Below are 22,284 nucleotides of genomic sequence, written 5' to 3' on the forward strand. Positions count from 1 at the left end.
GTAAAGCCTGCCGGGGTTGCCCCGGTTTGAGAAAGGACGTAGTGCAGCCTACAGCTGACGCTTTGGCTGTTGGGGCTGCGATATTTGTTCCCCTACTTCTGTGGGGAGAGAAAGGATAGAACAACTGTTTCGTAGTAGATGGAGGCGAAGGAGGAAACTGACAGTTGGGGCCATCACTCTCTAGAGACCTATGCCGAGTCACAACCCATTTATCCGCGATGTGCTGAATTCACAATCGTCGGGAACGAATTGCGAGGAGCAGTCGAAACAAGGAAGGCAAACGATCAATACGTTCTCGTAGACTCATCATTCATCAATGGTCAATGGTATAACCCCAGCAAGTAGAGCAGCATAGGAGGTGCATATAAATGGCGAAGTAGGGATCCTATCCAGCCAGGTGGACCATCACCGCACTTAACATACCAAATTGACTCTGTCCTTGGAGCTTCATACCTAACTCTATCTAAACTATCCGCCAGGAACAACCTCGAGGTACTTTTGTGATACTGCAAGAGATCGCCTCGGATGCTGAAGAGCTTCTTTCACCAGAATCACGATTCTACACTGATCAAGTCAACTCATACCACTTCCGAAGGTAGGCTTGATACAACTCTCTAACTAAGATTCCCCTGCATTTGAGGAGGTCATTGAACCTAATGATTCGCCCGGACAGATGTGCAGTAACTTATTCGCAGAATATCTCTGCGCGGATTATCACGAGGAGCTCGGCGAAGATCGAGCGCGGTTTAAAGAAATTACCCTATGCCCACTGGAGCGAACGAACAGAAACACATGTTCAGTCAGAGACGACACGACCGCTTCCCCGTTCCCAACGTCTTCCATCGGCAGAGGCCGAGTCTAGGCCCCCACAGTTAAGCGCCGCCCTCCCGGGCCCGTAAACGTATACGGCGGCCAGGACATTGGCTGGGGGGACGAACTGGACCCGACCACACGTTCCTGAATATGTCAAGCATCCGTATGGAGATTCGGCATTGTGTAGTAGCATTCTGCTGTTGAGAGTCGACGGTCGATTAGAATTAGACCTAGAGGAAGCCGCGGGCTACGGTGGCGAGGTGCCTTCACATTTTAGTTTGGGGAGGAACATATGCGGGATATATGGGGTATATGGGGTATATGGGGTATAATTCGTTGAAATTAGCATTTGCTCAATACACAGACATGAAATCTCTCTTTCAATCGCGGATCACCTCTACCCTTTGGGTAGAATCTAGTCAAGTAATAGCCCTGTGGCAATTCAGGGCCTATTCGTCGCTCTTTCCCCCTTACCATTTCCTCCCATATCGGCCGCAGCAATCTCGGAAACGTACTCAATTCCAGTAGGCTCGAGAGAAAGGTCTTTTTGACGCTCGCTCGGATTCTCTTGTTCTTCTCCTCAGCATAGGCAATGTCGTAGGTCCTGTCGAGTTGCAAATGCTCGTTGCCCCACTCTTCACTCAAGTTCATACCGTCAATAAGGTCTTCTAGATCAGCCCATCGTTGCGTATCGAGGAGGGATTGTGCGAGAATTTCTAGCTTCGGGTATGGGATCCCCATGGAGCTCTTCTCAAAGTTGGACTCTTTGCAATCCATAAGGTAATCCCAAGACGGAATCAAATAGAAGGTGAAGTGTACCCCCTTGAGGTGGAAGTGTGGGAAGGTATGTACTAACGACCATGGCTGAGGAATATGATGACTAGGCCACGGTTCGTAGGCTTTAGATTGAGGCTCGGCTTTGAACAAATGTATAGCTTCATCCAGCTTCTCCGTGGGAACACCAACCTCCCAGGCCTAATTTCCCATATTGATTAGATTGTGAGTGGTCGATCTTCTCAGGGGTGATTGCAAACTGGGAATATGCTTACCACTCCAATACGGCCAGCGCCATAATACCTGAGGGCATGGGCACCGACCACACAAGAAGGGATTCCGGCGTCATGGAGAATGCGAATCACTTCACGTGCTTCACCACTCCCTGATCCACCATGACTTGCAAGTGCGTCCCCTAGAGCTCCAAGATCATAGTCGACGATCACTCCGCTCTCACTCTCCGCGTCATCATCACTAACTTCACCCATCATCTTAACAAACTCCTTGAATTCGTCGGAATCTTCCATCGCGGTATTAGGTGTGGGGGAAGAAGATGAAGGAGACATTCGATATGTTATATGAGGTGCGCTGGAGATGGGGAGTTCATCACTTTCCTCGACACTTCAAAGGTCATGTGACTAAATGGTATTGGCATGTTCCAAGGCAGCCACCCAAATCACGCCTTTGAAACCAAGAGCTTACAATTGTAGATGATTTCCTTTGTCTTGGGGCTGGCTCCTCACATGGAGCTAAAACGGTCGTCTTGGAACGGACTGAGCCATACTCCGTAGTTTACTTCGTGCTCGGGGGAACAGTGCGGGGCACGAGTACTTGGACAGCACTTCCGACTCAACATCGCTTGATCCGAACAAATCGTTGGGAGATAACGTGGGCAAACTACATTCCGTGCATCCATTAACATACAGAATACAGCCGAAGGTGCATACGCCAAGACACCAATTAGTATCAAAGGGAAAAGGGGCTGATACTATTTCGGGGACCAGGTCTGAAAGCCCCGGCCTCGTCCGTCTTCATGAGTGTAACAAGGGTTCCGGCTGCTGGCCGCGTGGGGCACAGCTCCGACCTAGGCCCGGCACATAATGAAGAGTACCTGAAACTGACTTAACGCCGCCGCGAGTGCTACGGCCCAGCAAGTTAAGCGCTGGTTATGGCCTTCAGAGCAAAATCGCGAGATCTGCGTCTCGGAGGTTGTGATCGACCTGTATCTAGGCCGAGGCAGTCATTCTCGGCAGGGCCCTGAACCTTGTGATCCCCCTAAAAACAGCCCAGTATCTATCTAAGCCCTCCCTCCCGCAAAGTCCCGTGGGAATTCCCCTGAGGCGAACTAATCTCTCAACTCCAGGTCAACTTGTGAGGCTCTTCCAACTTCCTGGCACCCTTGATAAACGGAGTGGGGGAGTGAGGTTGCGATCTAGCACGATACTGCGGTGCCTTCGGGAAATCTCGTCCCAGCCTACTCGGCATTTCTCCACGCCAAGATGGACACCAAGAAAGCTTCTATCCGCAGCCAATATCTGATCCATATACCAGGCAACGGTAACTTCCACAGTTGGCGTAGCTGATCCGCGTTAGTAGTCATCGATGCCTCTCGAGAAGTACGAATCAGAACCTAATATCAGCTTTCAAACAGTTAATAAAAAGGTTGTCTTATAAGTAAAGGTAACTCAAATCCAGAGTAGTATATTAATTTTATGGAAGAGGGATGGCGGGATATATGAATTCGCTTGGAACATCTTCCTGGTGTGTATTATATGTTATATATCAAAATTTGGCTCTCTGGATTCAACGACTCATGGAAGCTCAAGTGGTCTAGCGGTGACACACTTTTTACAAACTACTTCCGCAAGGCGCCGGTGTGGAACCCGGTCTGGTCAAACCATGAGTCGTGGAGGAAATGGGAAAGGGAAATTGGGAATTGGGGAGGGAGAAGTGGGATTTCTTTTTTGCTGGACATCATCTTTTATCATATTTTCTTCCTCTTTTTCCTTTCTTTGAGCCAGTATCTTGAGTCTTTCTTTGGGCTCTGTTGAGGTTGTGATGCTCCTCGGTGAGGCGAGGGTTGAAGGCTTGGAGAGGTTGTTGGTTCGAAACTAGTGTGGGACTTTGGGACCATATTTTTTTATTCCCCTTTTCGCCGCAAGAGTCTCACAGCCTCCAGAAGGGAATCCTAGATACCGAATGAGAAAAGAAGAAAAAGAAACGCACCCCTCCCTTGACTATTCCGTGGCTAGTCCCCCTTGCGTCCTCCGTCAACCTTTCTCCTACTCGGCCGCCGGCCAATCCGAGGCACTTACCTTTGGCGCTCAAAATGGGGAAATGGAGCACTCAGATTTAGTCTGTCTGTTGAAGGGGATTAGGTAGGGGGTTAGCGTCGGAGCCCAATGGACCCAGGCAGAGGCTAGATCTATTACTCGAACGAGCCGAAGCCGAAGGGAGAAAGGATCATAGGGATTTGTCTTTTGCCTAGTTGAGAGAGAGCCGAGTTATCGACTCATCGTAGTTTGGCGACATTTCCTCGAGTTGCCCCGCTGCCGTCATCCCTTCAGGGGTCGCTGGTCGGGATGGGTATTTTACGATCTCTGGGACGAGGGGTGGTCGATGGCTGCTCGACCTTGATGGAACCGAAGGTTGGAGTTCCTAAGGCTCATCCGCATTTACAGTTTTATACTCGTGCTTGTCTTGGATGATCAAGCTGAGACTTGGTTCTTGGTCGACAGTCAAATATCGATGGAAGTGTACTTCGTACAAGTACTCCCATCAGTCGAAAATGAGGGGATACTTTCTTAGTACCTTTCTTGATTCGAACTTGCTAGTTCTACAAGGGTCCGGTAGTTCGGAAATCAAGGGTCGCAAGCTCAGGGCTTAGGTATTCGAGAAGTACACAAAATTGAGGCGTCAGGTTAAATGAAACAGCTGGCAAAAATCAGTATTTGCCAGTCATTGACAGCTGTAGTCGCACCAACCCATCACAGATTGATCCCTTGATCCATCAATGAGTCTTTGATGTGCTGGCGCTGCAGGGCTCCTTCCAGTGGTTCGTTCCTCGCTCCAATCTCCAATCTTGCTCCAAGAACCAGAAACCTTAACTCTCTCAACCACCACCACAACCAAATTCCTCCTCGACAACGCACCAACCCAACAGCCTTGCCAATCTCCTCCCATCAAACTGAACGCTTCCATCTCCGACTCTGTACAATTTTCTTTCAAACGCTTTCGCCCTTTTCCTCTAACCTAAATCTCGATCCTGCCCCCGAAACGCCACGCACTCCCAATCCGACCGTCGCACCGTCCAACGTGACCTGGCCACGTCCCCCAGCCTAGCCAAGCAGGCAAAAAAAGCCTTTACCACGGGCCATTTTCCATTTCCCCAACATCCTCGACATCTTCTCTCGACTTGAGAACCTCTAGTTATCGCGCCTCGCGCCTTCCGCCTCTCAAGCGAGCTCTCATCACATACCGAGCAACCAACCCAAGCCAACCGTATCCCTCCCTGTGTCGTGATTCATCCCGACCCGAATCTTGCCAAAAGACGCTCACTCCACAAACCCTGCCTTCGGACCCTCTCTCGCCAATTCGCTCTCGTTACCTCCTGAGAGCCTCGATATATTTGAACAAGTCGCGGCTGCCTCGCCCGCGCCGCGCCTTGTTTTCTGCCTAATCTGTCTTGCTTTGTCTCTCCCCTTGTTCTTCCTCTCCATGCCTGTACATGTGAGAGCAACACCATCCTAAACCAACCTTCAATTTAGTCGAGCACTGATGCCATCTTGTCGCATCATCTCGCCAACACCATGACGATACGTTACGAAGAAAGTTTCCTGCTGCATTTGCGGGACTCGCCGCTATGTGTCAAACCCACCGCTCTCCCTCCCGCTGAGGAATGGATGGGGTAAGTTGGTCCCTTTATCCCCTCCCCTGAACGCTGCGCGCGAGACAAGAATGCTTCGTAGTGGCTCACTTTCCTGGGCTCTTTTCTTCTTCTGCTCTCTCTGCGATGGCGATTCCATTTCTTACTAACGGCATTGTTCTCCCACAGGCCACCGCCCGAGACATTCCGTCCTCAGAACAAGACTACAGGGGAGAAGCTTAAAACCCAAGAGGGCGCAATTGGCTCTTTTGACCTGAATCCTCGTCGAAATATCGACCGACTCCTGTCTCGGTCAACAACAAGTTAGTGTCCGCCTCCAAGCACTCACTCACCCCTCCGGTGGAGCGATTGTGCTTTAACTCAAGGATACCTTATCCTACTTCCCTTTCTCGATTCCTCGTTACTGACTCGTGCCTGTTTGGGCTATGTAGGTCCAGAAGATACCGCCATTGGGAGCTTTGGCGCCCCCAGAACCGGCTTCCCCAGTGCTACTCTCCGAAGCACTGGCAAGAGTTCATTCGATCCTGACAAGAGCAACAAGGACGGCGAATCTCGAGGTCGCTTCGATTTTCGAACTAGAAATTCCGAGAATGATCCTGTTGGAGATCGCTTCCGAGACGGACGAAATACGAATTACCGACGACGTGGGGAAGGCGACCAGGATAATGATGGCTGGAGTACCGTGAAGCCTCGAAAGAGCTTCGGCCATGAAGGCGCCGAGCGCTTTAATGGCCGAATGGGTGGTGGAGATCGCTACCGCGATGATCGACGTACTCGAGATCGGGACGACGCCGACAAAGCCAACATCAATCGACGAACATTCGACTCGGCGCCGAGAGACAGGGATGTCGGCGACGACACCACTGATACCAGGCCACGCAATGGAATTGCAAGGGGCAAATCCGAGTCCTGGTTCAAGACTGATGCCGCCCCTAGTGACGGCCTGACAGCTCGCGAGCGGATCGATAGGGCCAAGAGCTGGAGAGACCGTGACCGGGATAACGACGCTCTTGAAGATCGATCGTCGGGAAGAACATTTGACCGCCGCTGGGGACGTGACCGCGACCACAAGGTCGAGCGAGAACCGGAATGGATGGATGAGCCGGCCGAGGACAAGGCTGGTGGCCACACGGAGGAAGACTTCAAGAAGTTCTTGGAAAGCATGAAGGCCCGCGAGAGCGGCGCCTCGAGCAAGCCGGCCACCCTCCAACAGCCCACCGAACCTCCAGCAGCGGAGGCCCCGAAGCCCAAGGCCGAGTCAGCGCCAGCTGTTGAGCCCGGCCCGGATAAGTTCTTCATGGCATTCGCGTCGCCACCTGCTGTTGAGAGTAGTACCCCTGGAGCTGTTTCCGATGCCAAGGATGCTGCTGGGGCGGCAAGGGCCAAGCTTCCTGGCAAGTCATCTCGGTTTACGTCCTTCTTTAGCGCCGCGCAAGAAGAGAAGAAGCCGAGAGAGGTGATACCTCAAGCCCCGGGCCCCGTCAACGATGGCCATGTGGAATCGAACAACCACCCTCTTCCCCCGCCCGATGAAGAAAAGGCTGCCTTCCAACAGCTTTTGATGAAGCTCCAGAAGCAATCGCTTCAAGTTAGCCCTGCTCCCGCGGCCTCCTCATCCTCGTTCCCGGAGCCACCTCCTGCCGTCTCCTCGGCTGGGCCCGAGTTCCCCCCTACTCGGGCAGCCGCGAATGCTACTACGTCTCCCGAGCCCGCCAACGTTCCTTACGGTGGGTCGACCGACGTCCCCGCTGATGACCCTCGCAAGAGGATGCCCTGGGCCATGCAAGATATCATTGCGCCCCAACCCATGCTCCCCCAGCAGACAGCCGCCGCTCGCCAGGACCAGCTTTTGCAGAACCTCGTCGGTCACCGAGGCGACAGCGCGCAGCGGAGCGATCCCAACGCCGCGCGCAACAACAGCAACACGGAGTTTTTGATGAATCTTATGCGAAGCCAGCCTGAAGCTCCTCGCACGGACCAGATGATCTTGCGCGTGCCTCAGCCGCAGAAGTCGGCTCCTATCCGTCATGTAGTCGAGCGGGAACCCGACTTCCTCCACAACAATAGGTTCCCCCCTCAGCAGCAGCATGCCCAGTCGGTGCAGCCTCAGCTTCAGCACCAACAGCCTCAGCAGCAACAACAACAACACCTCCACCACCACCCTCAACAGCACCTCCTCCTCCAACATGCCCAGCAGCAGCATCAGCACCAGCAGCACCAGCAGCAAGTGCAACGTCAGATGCGACACCAGCCGGGCTTCGTTGACGAACCTTCTTTCCATCACGGCGAGCCCGAGCCGCCGCGCGTGCCTCAGCAACAGCCGACGCAGATTTTGCAGCGCCCACCGCCTCCCCCCGGACTCGATCAGATGGGACCTGGCGGCCCCAACTGGATGCCTCAGGGTGTAGGTGTAGGTGTAGGCGGTGGTGTCGGTGGACCGGGACCAGGATCTCAGCAGCGGCCGATGATGCCACCTCCCGGACTTCCAGCCGGCCTTAGCAGGAACATTCCTCTGCCACCAGGCATGTACCCGCCTAACTTCCCGCCTGGCGGTCCCGGATTCGCGGGACCGGACGCCATGAGCGGGATGCCTCCCAGGAACATGCAGCCTCCCCCGGGCATTTACGGCGCCCCTCCACCGGGGTTCTTCCCTCCTCCAGGTGTGGGTGGATTCCAGGGCGGACCTCCGGGTGACGTCCACGGCTTCGGCGGTCCAGGCGGACATTTTGACGCGAGGGGCATGCCTCCCCCGCCTGGAGTCCCTAGGGGCGGTTTCCCCCGACCATAGGCCCTGGCCGAGACCTGGGTTTTTGGACGGCGGCGGATGCTCGGAGCGGCGATGACGGCGATTCTCCGTAGCTTTAGTCCAACCAACGCAATGAAACGGTTTTCCAGTTCGGTCCTGTTCCATATCAACACACTCATTGGCTACAAAACTTTCCCTCTCTTCCTCCCTTGGTACAAATAGTTTGGCAGAGTTGGCTTGGATGGCAGCTCGTTATCGAGACTCAGCATGTACTAGGTCACTTCTCTTTTCCCCCCCTTCTTTGTTTCTTGTCAAACCAACCCCCTCTTTGATTCACTCTGTATCTGGGATCAATGAGTCCCTCCCTCGCTCTCAAACCAAACACTTCAAAACCCTCGATTTTCCATCTCTCTCTTGTTCCGCATATCCTCGATATCCTCGGCCTGTTTGTTTCCTTCATTTTTCTGCCCCTTCATTTTTGTTTTCTAGTGGCGGATTTGCCCCTTTTATCATCTTTGGGGATGGAAGAGCTGCATTTCATAAATCACAACTCATGAAATGACCTGACTTCTTGTTTCGAACATTTTTCTTTCTCTATCACACTGACTCAAATCATGATGGATATCAGGATATGAAATAGGCGAGAGTCATGACGAAATGAAAAAAATAGGTCGACATAACTTTGGAGATTTGGGGGAAGGCCAGAGAAGGGGGGGGGATTAACCACGAACAACAGCATTATGAAAAAAGAGAGAGAGAGAGAGAGAGAGAGAGAAGAGATAGATATTCTGGTCTTCGTGGCAGGTAATGGATAGGAAATTCGGGAGAGTTATTACTTGTGTTTCTACAAATAACGAGAGCTTGGGTTCATCCGTCGAGGTGGCATTCCTGGGCCTAGGAAGAAGTCGGGAGATTGAAGGGAGGCCTCGGTTGTTTTGTTAGCGAGTGGTGTGTGCGTGTGTTGGAACTTGGACCTTGAGAGATCGAGATAGTCGAATAAAGAGAAAAGATGCATTCGGGGAGATTTCTTTTTTTCTTTTTCTTTCTTTCTTTCCTTGCCCGTGGGGGCCAAATTGAAGGCCCAGTGGTATCAAGCCAAAGCCCTCACCTGGCTGCGTTGCATCACCTCGTCTTCTCTTTCCCTCGCCTCGTCCGCGACGCCGGGGACCGGACCACCCCGCGGCGCGACCCATGGCACTCAAAATCCTCCTCCCTCCACAAGGCCTTTATCGACGCCTCAAATGAAAATGGGACCGCGACCGAAGTGTCTTCAGAGGGTGGGGAAGTGACACTTTAAGCACTCCGGAGGTTCCAATGTCTTGACCTGTGCGACTGTTCTGGCGCGCTCTACTTTCCGGCCGGTAGCTTGTCTTCCACATTCCAAGTGCCGGCCCGAGGTGTCCGCTGGGGTCTCCTTAACGGGCTGTTGATCCGAAATTCCCTTAAATAGGTAAACGAAAAAGAATACACAGAGAGAATATAAAAAAGTCCTACCCCAGTTTCGAACCGATAACCTCTCCTAAGATTCCCCCTTCGCCTCACCTCCGCTCTCCATCCTCAAAATATCACCACCTCACAGAGCGCCCGGACAAGAGATTCCCTCGCGTCAAAGAAGAAACAAAAATCTAGAATAATATAGATAACAGAAAGGGGGAAAAAATATCCCACTTCTTCCTCCTCCAGTCCCAATTTCCCTTTGCCAATCCCATTTCCCGATTTCCTCCACGTCTCATGGTTGGACCAGACCGAGTTCCACGCCGGCGCCTTGCGGAAGTAGCTTGTAAGTAGTGCGTCACCGCTCGACCACTTGAGCTTCCACGAGTCGTTGAGAATCCGGGGCCAAAGTCTCATATATATATCACATACACACGCAAATTGCCGCTGTCAGCACTTCTGAGTTTACACTTGGCTTTTGTTGGTACCTTCGTTGGGTATCTGGTTCACTTTTACAATAACAATCTCTACATGCAGGTCTAGAAATTTCAAGCAACGCTCCCCAAAGCTCGCCTCTCCATCAACGCGCCAACACCACCCCGACTCCATTTCTCCACCCTCCCCCGATCACAAGTCTCCCACACCCGTTCCATAACCCTCGTAATCACCGCTGCCTCCTCTCCCTCCTCCTTCTCCCCCTCCACCGCAACCCTCAACGCCTCCAACCAACTCAACACCCCAAACCTAGTCACCAACGTGTTGCTCCCCCCCTCAATACACGTAACCCTATACAACACCTTAAAAACCCTCGCCCGCAGCCCGGCCTTCATGTACGGATTACACGCCGAGGCGAAAACCTTCTCAAACCACCTCGTCTGATGGAAAACCCCGACATCCTCGGGCCGCTGGAGACAATCTAAGAGGAATCCGAACAGCCAGGTCAGTTCCGTGTAGTACTTATCGTCGTCCGACGGCTCGCCGTGCAGGATGTCGTGCACCATGGGGATCTTTCCCGCGGGCCACGTCGGCGCCCGCGTGAGGTACTTGTTCACCTTGGGGTAGAGCGGGTGTAAGGGGTTGATGAGGACTGGGAGGGCGTGTGTTGCGAAGGCTGTGAATGCCGAGGGGGCGGGCCCGGCGTTGACGTGCGGGCGGGAGGATTCGGCGAGTTCGGAGAGGAGGAGCCAGAGTTGGTCTTTTTCGGAGTGGGTGGAGGCGCGGATCTTGGTTGCGAGCTTGAGGATGTTGGTTAGGGCTTCGATGCGGATGCTAGCGTGTTCGGAGCCGAGGAGGCGGATGAGGGAGACGGCGTAGTCGTCTTCGATGATGTCGTCGATGCCTTTGTTTACCCATTTGGTGAGTGCTGAATTATCCTCCGTGCCGGCGAACGGCTCGTGGAGCATTTCCTCGAGCTGCTCCTTGCTTATTGTCGACGCATCGGCAGAGCTTCCTTGCCAGGTGGAATCCTTTGATGCTCCAGACTTAGTGTTATCCGACTTTTTCGTCTTGGATTTCTTCTCTACGCCTTCTTCCTTTATGATCTTGGGCAGGGCGACCTTGGTCTTTCCAGGCAAAGCAGAATTCATTCGCGCAACCAACGCCTTAACCCACACCTCGTTTTCTCCCAACTCAACAGAGTAACCAAGATACCCCGATAGAAACTTTGAAATCATCTCAAGCTCCGCACCAGATGCAGACTTAACCGCAAACGGCAACTGCTCAGCCAACGCGATCGTCAAGAGACTGGTGTCAATTTCAGAGACGGGCTGGTCCCCGCCACCCACATACTCAGGCACAAGGTCGAGATACTTCATCGGAGAGGCAGCACACTTGGTGACGCAGTTATCCAGAAGCGACCAGACCCCGTCCAATGACACCTCAGAATCTTCTTTTGCAAGAGTCTCAGCAGCTCGGTACACCGGTCGTAGGCCCGTATCGGTCAACACAATTTGGTGCTCCGTCGCAACAGACTCGAGGATGCTCCGCAGCGTCTCGGAAGACTCGTCTTGCACGCCCACGCTCGCCAGCCTCAAAAGGACAGTAAACGGCGACGCCGGGAATCCTTGAAGCTTCGAGAACCACCGCATGCCAGGAGACAGGCTCGCCGCTTCCAGCAGGTTCTCCAACTCCATCAGCACCACGGACTTATCCCTAGGATCCTCAAAGGGCTTGTCGAGAGCCCCGAGGGCCTTGGCTAGGAACGGAGAAACATCAAAGTTTGCCGCCAGAGCGACTTGCGGAAGTACCTTGTAATATAGCAGCAACAACTGGCTCGCAGTAGCCTTGCACAGGATACTCTCGTCCGGTATGCTCTTGTACCACCGCACAATCTCCTTTAAATCCGGTATGCGCTGGCAGAAATCGTTCACCAGTTTCTTGGCCGCGTATCGCCAGGGAGAATTCCTGAGTCCAGCGGCCGCCTCGTTATGCATGGCAAGAACCGTTTCCATCTTCTCAAGTGCTAAGATGAGCAGGCGGGCACCGAAGAGAGATACCAGCGGCCACTTTGGCTCGAAACAGCGCACGAGGGCATTTTGCGTGAGCGGCAAGGGGAGGATGCTAGCTAATAAGACGGTGGTAGGCGGGGGGGCTGCGTGATAATCACCCTTGAGGCCGAAATATTCCGGGACGGGGAGCTGCATCGTGTGGAAGAGGAAAGAGGAGTAGCCAATCCAAGTCATGGAGAGCTTGGGATCAAAGGTGAATGATCTTTGTTCGAGGAAATAGACGTGCACGACTTCCGGCGCCACTTTGAATATGGAAACGAGAAGCTCTCCCTGCTGGATGCTAGCCCATGGGCGCAGTTTCAGGGCAACCTCTAGCAGCACGCTGTTTCGTACTTCAATGTCGGTTGCGTACCGGTCCATCCAGGAGAGCTGTTCCAAGCCCATGTCGGACCACAAAAAGTCGCCCGTCAAGAAGTCGTCGAGGTTGATAGAGTTAGGATAAAAGCCGTTGCACTTGGAGACGATGCCAGCCGTGGGCGAGGTGCATGCAAACATGAGAAACTCATGCACTTTATCGGCCACGGTGACTTCGGCGTCGGCCGGATCATGGGCATAAGAGTAGAGCCCTGCAAGGCGTTCCATCACCCTCACCCAAAAGACCCTCGACTTTGTGTTCGTAGGTATCTTTTCGTCCTTGAGCACATCTTTGGTCACGCACTCCAGGGCCTCGTGGACTACCGTAGGCGGATCATCGGGCAGCCTCATCAATAGACCGGGCATGATTCCCTTCTGGAGGAGTAGCTCGCTCTTGTTGTCCGAAGGGAGGTACTTGAGGCAAGCGAACAAGAACCTCGCGGCATTCGTCCGCACCGAAGGTTTCTTTGCATCCTCAACTCCCTCGCCGCGAAAGCGGATGTCGAGATTCCTCGTGAGTTCAGCAAAGGTCCAGGCCTGCGCGCGAAACACTCTTCTCGAGAAAACGCCGCCATCGTAGGACGCAATCTCGCGTAGCAGGCGCAGAGCGGGAGAGATGACAAAGCCTTTATCCTTGTCGGCAGATAGGTTCTTAGCAATTAGTTTCAACTGCTTTTCCTGAAGGAGCGTCTCGCAGATGCCGCGCCCGCAGGGTAATAGTCCGAGACTAAGCGAAGTCGCCTGAAGCAATAGGGCCAAGACGGCGGCTACTTCGGACATCAAGTCATCGTTGCCGACCTGGGCGGCGTAGGACCACATGGTCATAATCTCCGCCAAGTAGACGGCATCAGGGCCTTCTACCGTCGGGTTCACGGCCTCAAGGTAGCCAGACAATAGGGCCAGTTCTGCTTCATTGTCCTTGTTCGCGGTCAAAGCGTCAAGGAGTAGCTTGAACGATTGCAGACCTATGAATCATGTTAGTCTCGGTGGACGAAACAGAATGGGAATTTTTTGTAATTTTTTCTCCCGTGGATGATGGATCGACATACCATGACGGGCGTCCCTGACATCTTGATGAAACTCGAGCAGCTTCTTCAACTGACGACTGGTGGTCACGTCTTCGGAAGTTGGTGGTTCGCGGGTCAATTTCTGGCGCTTCCTGGATTCGAGAGGCCCGTGAGCCCCGCGAGCCGGTCGTTTCACCATTTCGCGTGGATGTAGGCCCGGATACAGGTCAATCAAGTGGTGTTGAAGATTTTGCTTCACATCTCAGAGCTCGTGAAGTGGTTCACCTTGAAGCGCTGAGAACCAATCATTTCAAGGAGCAGGGTGGATTTTGCGAAGGAGCATCGGGCTTACGTAATCGCTCCGGATCCGATCCATCAAGCCTGTGCCTGTGACCTGCAGCCTGTGGCAGGAGATTACAGTTGCACCAAAACTCCGCCCAAAAGTTACAGGAGCCGCCAGTGAGTGGCAAACGCTGAACAGCACGGATGATCAGTGTTAAAAATAGAAACGGCATCATCGATCTTGATCGCAGAGCAATGCGACCCTTCAATCCTCACGAAATAATCTATATCGATGTGTCTGAAAATGCTCGTACAAAAAATCCCGACTCCGCTCAAGTTACGACGTCTCCCTCATCATGTGCGCTCGTACTCCAGACTCCAGCCACCATCAACAGTGGCAACAGTGGGCAATTCTAGTTTAGATCGGCCCAGTCTCAGCATCAATCGTCACAGTCCGTCATCGCTCAGCTTAGCTGACTGTTCACGCTTACCCACCGATCCTTTTCAAGGCCAGGCCATTTTAATTATAGTGCTTCGGAGTGCCGATTTGAATTTCCAAACTAGTTGAGATCATTGGAGCGTACACAGATCCCTCTCTTCCATCCGTAGCTGAGGGATCGCCACTAGGTCTCCATCATCGCCCCAAGAAACGACATCATGTATCTTGATCTAAACTAGATCTTACTAGTGGAAGCACCACAGGCATGGGTGGGGAGCTCAGTTTACGATGCAGTCCCGCCGAGCCTGCGCACTCACTCACATACACCAGAACCATAGCCTTCCCCTATCCTTCAAGATGGCCGGCCTCGAAAAATCCACGGGCCCAAGCCCCAATCTCGGCATCGCCTGCGACTCGGATATATACTCCGTACAAGCATTAGTCTTCCACCACCCACCATGATCGAGAGGGGTTAAGCCCAACTTCGCCCAGCCCCATTCCCAAAAGTTCGGGTCAGGCCAATCGCCATGTCCAACATGCCTTTCCGCACGTCACCCGCTAGTGGGTGGCTTGGTCCTTTCTTCCTTGCTTTTTCGGGAGAATTAATTCCTCGGCTTGTCAATGGATGGCTGCTCGAGTACGAGGCCCCATGTGATGGGGTGAGAAGGGTGGAAGATGCTTCGTCGTTGGGCGGTTTGGATATTATTATTAGTAGTGATCTGAGACATTTGACGAAAAGTGAGCCAAATATTTGAAGGTGTTACGTAGTTTGAATGACATTTTGGGTTGGACGTGGAAGGAAGAGGACCGGAAGCGAATGGTTTGTCTTGGGAGGGGACTTGGAGGGGAACCAGAATTAGAACACTCGCTCGACAGATCAACAATTCTTGAATGAGTCTGTGAAATATCAATCGTAACCGTGATGCGGCTTGTGTTGCTGAACACCAGCTGCTGGGCTGGCTGTGTTTTACGAATCGCCCCTATTTTCCAGATTTCATCACCATCTCACGGCCACGAAGCGAAGCACAGCGCTGAGGTGTTGTCTGTACCACCACCAAGACGAGCGAATAGCATCAAGAACAAACATCACGAAACTCCACACCGCGGGAAAACGCGACGAGGAATAAATAAATAAATAAGGGGAAACCATAACATTTATTCGTCTGCAAGCTTTGCTTCCCGTCCCTCCACGTGGTCCCCTGCCCTACCAAACAACAACTGAGCGAAGGAACCCGAGCAGTCCTGTACCGCGATTCGTTCGAAGATCGGGTCTCCAGAAGATTTTTCTGTGCTTTCTCTCTTTCGCTTTGGCCGTTCACAGGCAAACATGTCATTGAGCATTAGGTTGTGGGGGAGCGGGAGAGACCCATGGTGCCCAGGGATGGGAAAAGACGCAATGGGATTCGAACTTCTTTTTTAGTCCAGTGTAATGCCAGCCTGTCGCTGGGCTCCAGCAGATAGTTTCCCATGCAAGAGCAGTGCGACGCAAAAATACCACTTCACTTTGACTCTTTTGAGGCAATACTGAGGACGAGGAAGGGGGCGAAGGGACGATGAATCCCCCTTATTCTCTCGTTCTAGACTCGGCTCGATCTAGCCTGAAGCAAACATGGCAGCACCTCAACCCTCGCACGCGAAAGAAATAGCGAAAGCAAGGAAGACCGCAGACAGGAAAAGATCATTGATGGGACTCCGGCATCAAAACCCTAAATTGTGGTTTGCCATGTTTCACTTGTCCACACCCAATTCTCGCAAGGCTTCGTCCAATCCGGGGCTCAGATCAGCCACTCCTCGCAGGCTCCTGTGGCAAGGTGCAGTCGGCAGCCGAATCGACTCCGACTGACTTCGTAGGCCTCAGAAGCACCACAGAAAGAAAGATCAAAAAGAGCCATGCCCGTGTCCTTTTTTCTCATCCACCACGCCCCTCCCCCATCGACTCGTTCCGCGAGACTCTTCGTCTTACAGATCCACTAGAACACCCTTGTTTCCTTTCCAGTCTCTTGTCCCCCTCTCGATCCCTCTCGATCCCTCTCTCTTTTTTTGTTTTATTCCCCATTCACTACAAAATCCACACACACCCCCCATGCACGAAAACCGTTCCGACGAATCCGGAGCGCTGGTCGAGGCGTGGATCCAACCCGGCCACACACACCCATCGAATCCTAAGCGCCCACTGGTCCGCCCGGCGCGCCACATCCTATCAAAATCGGAGCTTCACGTCGTTCTACGACCATCGACTGGTTCCCCATCGTCGGCTGCCCGCCAAAGGAATGCGTGTGATGGGGCACCGAACTCTCGTAGATTTTTTTTTTTTCCTCTTTCTCTTTTGTAGTATTGGTGCACCTGCATCCCGGGATGTAGCAAGGCAGTAGTTCATTTCCCGAATCCGTCGTAGTCTGAGGGAATGGGGAGGGAATGGGGGAGCGAGAGAGCCACAGGGTCCAAGGTTTCCTCGAGGCGATGGAAACGCCGCACCCCCTCCAAGTTTCCTAAAAGGAAAACGATGTGTTGCTTGAGTGAGGTCATCTGTTCGATACCGGGTACCTTTAATTTTGATGCAAAGCATATTCGGGCCTGGCCTCTTTTGTCTCTTTGTTCTTTGTATATTCTTCTCTCATTCATTTCTCGCTTCTCTTGTTTCGTTACGCTCGTAGTCCTTCCTTCTTATTAGCTGCGTCCACCATAAAGATTCAGTACACCCTCTTCTTTGATATTTTCTCATTTGCTCCCACCCTTCTTACTTCCCCTTTGCCTTCTACTTCCTTTCTTCTCTTTCTTCCCCCCTCGTACTTTACCGCGGGTCGTCCTATTCGTCTAATACCCCAATCTTCATTCTTCCCTCTGTCCATCCATCCCTCCCTCTCTGCACCCTCTCTCTCTCTCTCTCTCTTTATCCCGCCCATTCCTTATTGGCACGTCGATTAGTATTCCAGATCCGTGGTCCCCGTCAGAGATCTATTATACATTCTTTCGCTTCTTTGTGTTGCCTTCACAGGAGAAACTGAATTCGGATCTCTTTTTTGGTATGACGATATAATTATTCGACCTCGGCACAGTATGAAGGGCATGAATGGTGCATTTTCCGATCTCTGCGCAACTTGGGCTAGTTCCATCTCTCAGTGTTGCTCGCTCTTGACATCATGTTATAGCCACCGATCTCACCAGAGTACGTCGTTTATATAGATGTTGATTGAACATTTTTTAATTTTCTTTTGTTCTTTCCCTCTTCCCTTCTCACCTTACTTTTCTCAACACCCATTATAACAAAATAAGAATTCTTATAAAAATGGGAAGAAAGCTTAAAAAGAGAATTCCACATCTAACACCAGCAGCAGCCGACTTCCCGGTCCTCGCACCCACAAAAGAGGAAGAACCCACCACAGCGCAAGCGCCCTACCTCGAAGAACTAGACGATCCCTTCAACCCCTACACCAAAGAAACCCTCAGCTCCCCGACCGAGAAGCAACCCGCCCGCAAAGGCTTCACGTCCACCCTCCGAGGCTTCTCCGCGAGAAACCTTTCCTTCCTCCCACAAAGGCCACCGCGGTCGCACAGGTTGCGAATCTCTTCCCCAACTAACTTCCGCCATGTATACTCCCATTCTTACCAGTTCTCCGACCCGTTTACTACTACCTCGCACCGCGAAGGTGTCAACGTAGGCATTCCGCGCCAGGAAGAGGACCGGCAGTTCCAGGATCCGCGACGACTAGATTCTCCCTTCCAACCCCTCCAGCTCGGCGCGGACACCACCGAGCTGTCCCCGATCTTACCCTACTTCGAGTCCGACGACAGGGTCGTCACGCCGCCGCCGGCTGCTTGGCTCAGGGACGCGCCTCGGGAAGGCGAAGGATACGTCCTCAAGCGGAGCAGGTCGAACCTCTCCTTCCACGTCCCCCGCAGGCGGGTAGGAGGAGTGGACGGTTCTTCGTCGCAGGCGAGCACGCCGAAGCAGGGGTCACCGCAGATGGGTGAGAGACACTCCCCGTCGTTGTCGTCGCCGTCACCTCCGCCGCCTGCCGTCCCGCCCAAGTCGAGAGCTAGGGCTTATACGGCGCCCGAGGTGGATCACCTCAAGGAGCGCATTGCTGAGGCGATGTTGGAACGGGATCGGTTGCAGGAGATGATTGAGGATGTTATCGAGAGGCAGAGCATTTATCTTGGCAGTCGGCCGTCGACGGCTCATTCCATGAGGACGCAGATTCTCGCTAGTACGTATTCCGAAAACGTTCCTTCTTGCTTTTTTTTTTTCCCCGGCCGTTTTCATTTTCCCCGTGCCGCCCGCCCCTGCTAACATCGCCTCCAGGCGCCGAGTCCGTCCCCGCCATCCCCGCTCTCCCCCCGTTAGCACCCTCCTTCGCCGAACGCCTCAACCCCGACCTCAACCACTCCACCACCACCCTCCCCAACCCTTCACCCTTCGCCGCCCCGACGCCAACCCGCTTCCCACCTCCCCCTCACCCAACCACCCCCTTCCAATTCTCCGAACTCGCCCCCGCACCCCTCCATATCGTCCCCTTCCAAGCACCCCCAACCCCACCACGCTCCCGCGCCTCCGACCGCCCCCTCCAACCCCCTCTCCCCCTCGTCCTCCGGCCCCCGCTCCGCAAGAAGAAATCCTTCTCGCGCGTCTCGACCTGGCTCTTCCCGCACGAACGAGGCCTCAGCGTCGATTCCATCACCAACGCCCCGAGACCCGTGCGCGATGCCGACGGGTTCTATCAGTGCGTTAGTCCGCCAGGGACGGGGAGGCGGATGAGCGGGGATAGTGTTTCGACGGTGACGACGTGGGCGTCGGAGGAGGAGGAGACGATGGGGACTACGCTTTCGCCTTGTCAGAGTCCTGGGGTGGTGATGGGACGCGAGATGGATGTGCAGAATGGTGGTGCTGGTGCTGGTGCTGGTGCGTTGGGTGTTCCGGAGCAGCGGCTGGATCGCATGGCTACGTTTGGGGGTGGAAGAAGTCAGGCGTCGAGCGGGACGGCGGGTTCGGCTTCGACGGCGACTGTTGTTGGGGTTGCATTCTAACTGGGTTTAGATCTGCTTTACGGTCATGATACCATTTTGCCCTTTCTTTTGTCTTTGCTTTCTAGTTCCCTTTTTTTTCTTCTTATCCTTTTGCATATTGTCCTTGGTATGGGGGATATATCCAGATGGTCTCTAGGCCCTCGCAACTGGGTCGCGGGGTGCTATGAGCTTTCGATGTCTTTTTTTTTTCGTTTTGGTCCCTGGATGGATGGGATATTTCCTTTGATATACTGTTAGATAGAAGGACAAAAACGGGAGTTTCGAAAGGGAAAGGAAATTTGATAGATGGGAGGATATCCGGTCGGATTTCTTTTGTTTTCGTTTTATCTGTCCTCTTCATATACATAATAGCATATTTTCATCTGTAAAACTTGGTGGGAAAATCAATGGAATGATTTGGGTTGGAATAGTTGGCTGGTTGACCGAGCTCACCGCTATTTGAGTGCAGTTTCTCGTGAGCTCTCTCTAATCATAGTCCCCACGTCTTCTCTCCAAAGTGCCCCAGTTTTAAAATAGCGACGGGTCGATTTAGTGATGTAACTTCAATTCTCCATCTCATGTCAAACATTGGCGTCGGCATTGAAGGAGGTCTTCTACGTACATGAACCAGACAAAACGGGTGGAAGCGAGGGGTGGTTCGTCCACGTAACTTGATAGGCCAGAGACGTTGAGGAGGTGTCATATGCCCAAACAACCCCGGATTTCGGGTTCCAGGAGGGCGGAACAATGTCTTGCTGAACATTTCCTTTTTCTTTCTTTCTTCTTTTCTCTTTTCTTTGTATTGTTCCTTTTCGATTCCTCTTCGGGCGCTGGAAAATTGGTGGGCGGTGCACAGGCATTTCTCTTGAAAAGCGAGTGTGTTCTGCTCTGGCTGTGCTTGTTTCGAGGAAACGAAACGGGGGCAGGGATCAAGATTTGGACTTGGGTTTCAGAAAGGAAAAGCCCAACCTGCCTGACACTTGGACTTGCACGCGGACTTGCACCCGCACTTGGACGATTTGATTCATCACGGGGAAAAGTCTGCCCTGTACGAAGTAGACTTTCTGTCACACCGCCTCAACAACACATCCATCACAGAGAATCGACAACCCGGATGGTTTCCCCATTCCTCATGGAAAACACACCGGAAACCCATCTTCCTACACTCCCTGATATCTAAAAGCAAGGGGGGAAATATGCCACAGATGAGCCTCTCCGGCGTCATGGCCGACATCAAGGCGAGAATCCCCGGTTTCTCGTCTGGTCCCAAGTATGCGACGCTCGATACCGCCTCATCCACCGTCGATATAGCAGACGACGATGCGCCTCGCGACACACCCTGGGGAGCCCGGAATAGGCGGTTATTAAGAATCGCGACCTTGACTTTGGCGGCGGCTTTGGTCGCATATATGATACTTACTTCGGGCTTGGGGTGAGTATTATCGCCCGTCGAAACTTTACAACCGTGTATACTGGGGGACCTTGACCTTATTCTTCTATCCCCCAAGAGGGTTCGCGCTAACTTCGCTCAAAAGATTCGATTACGCGTCGCAGCCTCAAAAAGTATCAACTAAGCTCTGGGGCCAATACTCCCCTTACTTCCCCGTCCCCTCAGAGATAGACTCTGCCGTGCCCGAGGGATGCACCATCACCTTCGCCCAAGTCCTCTCAAGACATGGTGCGCGAGATCCCACTCTTTACAAAACCCAGATCTACAACGCCACCCTTGCCAGGATCCAGAAGGGCGCGACAAAGTTCGGCAAGGGATACGAGTTCCTCAAAGATTTGGAGTATACCCTCGGCGCCGACCAGCTCACGGCCTTTGGCATCGAGCAGATGCTCGACCAGGGCCGTGAGGTTGCGCAGAGGTACGGACATTTGGCATTTGTCGACAATTTGCCGTTTATAAGGGCGTCAGGCCAGAAGCGCGTGATCGACTCGGCGGAGAACTGGGCCCATGGGTTCTACGGGGAGCTGGTGGCCGGCGACGGAGGCCCCGTGCCCGACGAAGAAGAATACTTAGGCTCGATTCTGATCGTCCCCGAGACGCACGGTTTCAACAACACCCTCGACCACGGTCGCTGCTCCCAGTTCGAGGAAGGACCCGAGAGCCAGGTCGGAAACCACGCACGAAACGCCTTCGCCGACAAATTCACCCCGCCCATCCTCCAACGACTCCACGATAACCTCGGAGGAGACCTTGCGCTGACTCGAGACGACGCCATCAACATAATGGACCTCTGTCCCTTCTACACCGTGGCCAACCCCAACCCACAAACCAACGTCTCCGACTTCTGCCACCTCTTCACCCACGACGAGTGGAAAAGCTACGACTACTATCAATCCCTCGGAAAGTACTACGGCTACGCCAACGGCAATCCCCTAGGCCCCACGCAAGGCGTCGGTTTCGTAAACGAGCTCGTCGCCCGCCTCACGCGCCGTCCCGTCCAAGACCACACGTCGACGAACTCGACGCTCACGGGCTCGCCTGATACCTTTCCCCTCGATCGGGCGCTTTACGCGGATTTTAGTCATGACAATACCATGCTCTCCATCTACGCCGCCCTGGGTCTGTATAACCTTACCGAACCGCTGCCGAGGTTGGACAGGACTTCGCCGGGGAAGACGGAGGGGTTTGCGGCGAGCTGGACGGTTCCTTTTGCTGGGCGCATGTTTGTTGAGAAGATGACGTGTTCCGCGGAGGGCGAGGAGGAGCTTGTTAGAGTCATCGTGAATGATAGAGTTGTGCCTTTGCAAGGATGTAAGGCGGATGGGCTGGGGAGGTGTAGGCTTGGTCAATTTATTGATGGGTTGAGTTTTGCGAGAGGTGGAGGGCATTGGGACCAGTGTTTCCTAGATGACAATGATACCCGAATGAGCGATTAGGAGGAATGACGGGAGATTCGAACGGTTTTCTATTCTCTTTCAACGTCTAGGACAATATGGGAGCTTATGGACGGTTGCATTGTTTTATAGCATGTCTGATCATTCCGGTTAGTTAAGACATTCCGATTCGGCTGCAAGTAATGTACATTGAT

The 22,284-nt window shown here is 53.2% G+C and overlaps 5 protein-coding genes across 5 annotated transcripts; 3 read left to right on the forward strand and 2 right to left on the reverse strand.

Moving 5' to 3' along the window:
* Positions 1-1,193: 1,193 nt before the first annotated feature.
* SAPIO_CDS4036 (uncharacterized protein) lies at positions 1,194-2,114 on the reverse strand (the record flags this gene model as incomplete). The annotated part of the gene is made up of 3 exons (XM_016786688.1): positions 1,194-1,228; positions 1,329-1,788; positions 1,863-2,114. The coding sequence occupies 3 exons, from the start codon at positions 2,112-2,114 to the stop codon at positions 1,194-1,196; spliced, it is 747 nt and encodes a 248-aa protein (XP_016643664.1).
* A 3,282-nt stretch (positions 2,115-5,396) lies between these two features.
* Positions 5,397-8,261, forward strand: SAPIO_CDS4037 (uncharacterized protein; the record flags this gene model as incomplete). Its single annotated transcript, XM_016786689.1, has 3 exons — positions 5,397-5,494; positions 5,642-5,775; positions 5,905-8,261. 3 exons carry the CDS (start codon positions 5,397-5,399, stop codon positions 8,259-8,261), a joined length of 2,589 nt encoding a protein of 862 aa, XP_016643665.1.
* Positions 8,262-10,201: 1,940 nt separating this feature from the next.
* Positions 10,202-13,720, reverse strand: SAPIO_CDS4038 (Ribosome biogenesis protein Urb1; the record flags this gene model as incomplete). Its single annotated transcript, XM_016786690.1, has 2 exons — positions 10,202-13,479; positions 13,564-13,720. 2 exons carry the CDS (start codon positions 13,718-13,720, stop codon positions 10,202-10,204), a joined length of 3,435 nt encoding a protein of 1,144 aa, XP_016643666.1.
* A 3,808-nt stretch (positions 13,721-17,528) lies between these two features.
* SAPIO_CDS4039 (uncharacterized protein) lies at positions 17,529-19,267 on the forward strand (the record flags this gene model as incomplete). Its single annotated transcript, XM_016786691.1, has 2 exons — positions 17,529-18,450; positions 18,546-19,267. The coding sequence occupies 2 exons, from the start codon at positions 17,529-17,531 to the stop codon at positions 19,265-19,267; spliced, it is 1,644 nt and encodes a 547-aa protein (XP_016643667.1).
* A 1,202-nt stretch (positions 19,268-20,469) lies between these two features.
* Positions 20,470-22,273, forward strand: SAPIO_CDS4040 (3-phytase; the record flags this gene model as incomplete). The annotated part of the gene is made up of 3 exons (XM_016786692.1): positions 20,470-20,678; positions 20,782-22,007; positions 22,245-22,273. 3 exons carry the CDS (start codon positions 20,470-20,472, stop codon positions 22,271-22,273), a joined length of 1,464 nt encoding a protein of 487 aa, XP_016643668.1.
* Between the last annotated feature and the right edge of the window lie 11 nt (positions 22,274-22,284).

This window comes from Scedosporium apiospermum (genome assembly GCF_000732125.1).
Source record: "Scedosporium apiospermum strain IHEM 14462 chromosome Unknown SEQ_SAPIO_0090, whole genome shotgun sequence".
NCBI lineage: Eukaryota > Fungi > Ascomycota > Sordariomycetes > Microascales > Microascaceae > Scedosporium > Scedosporium apiospermum.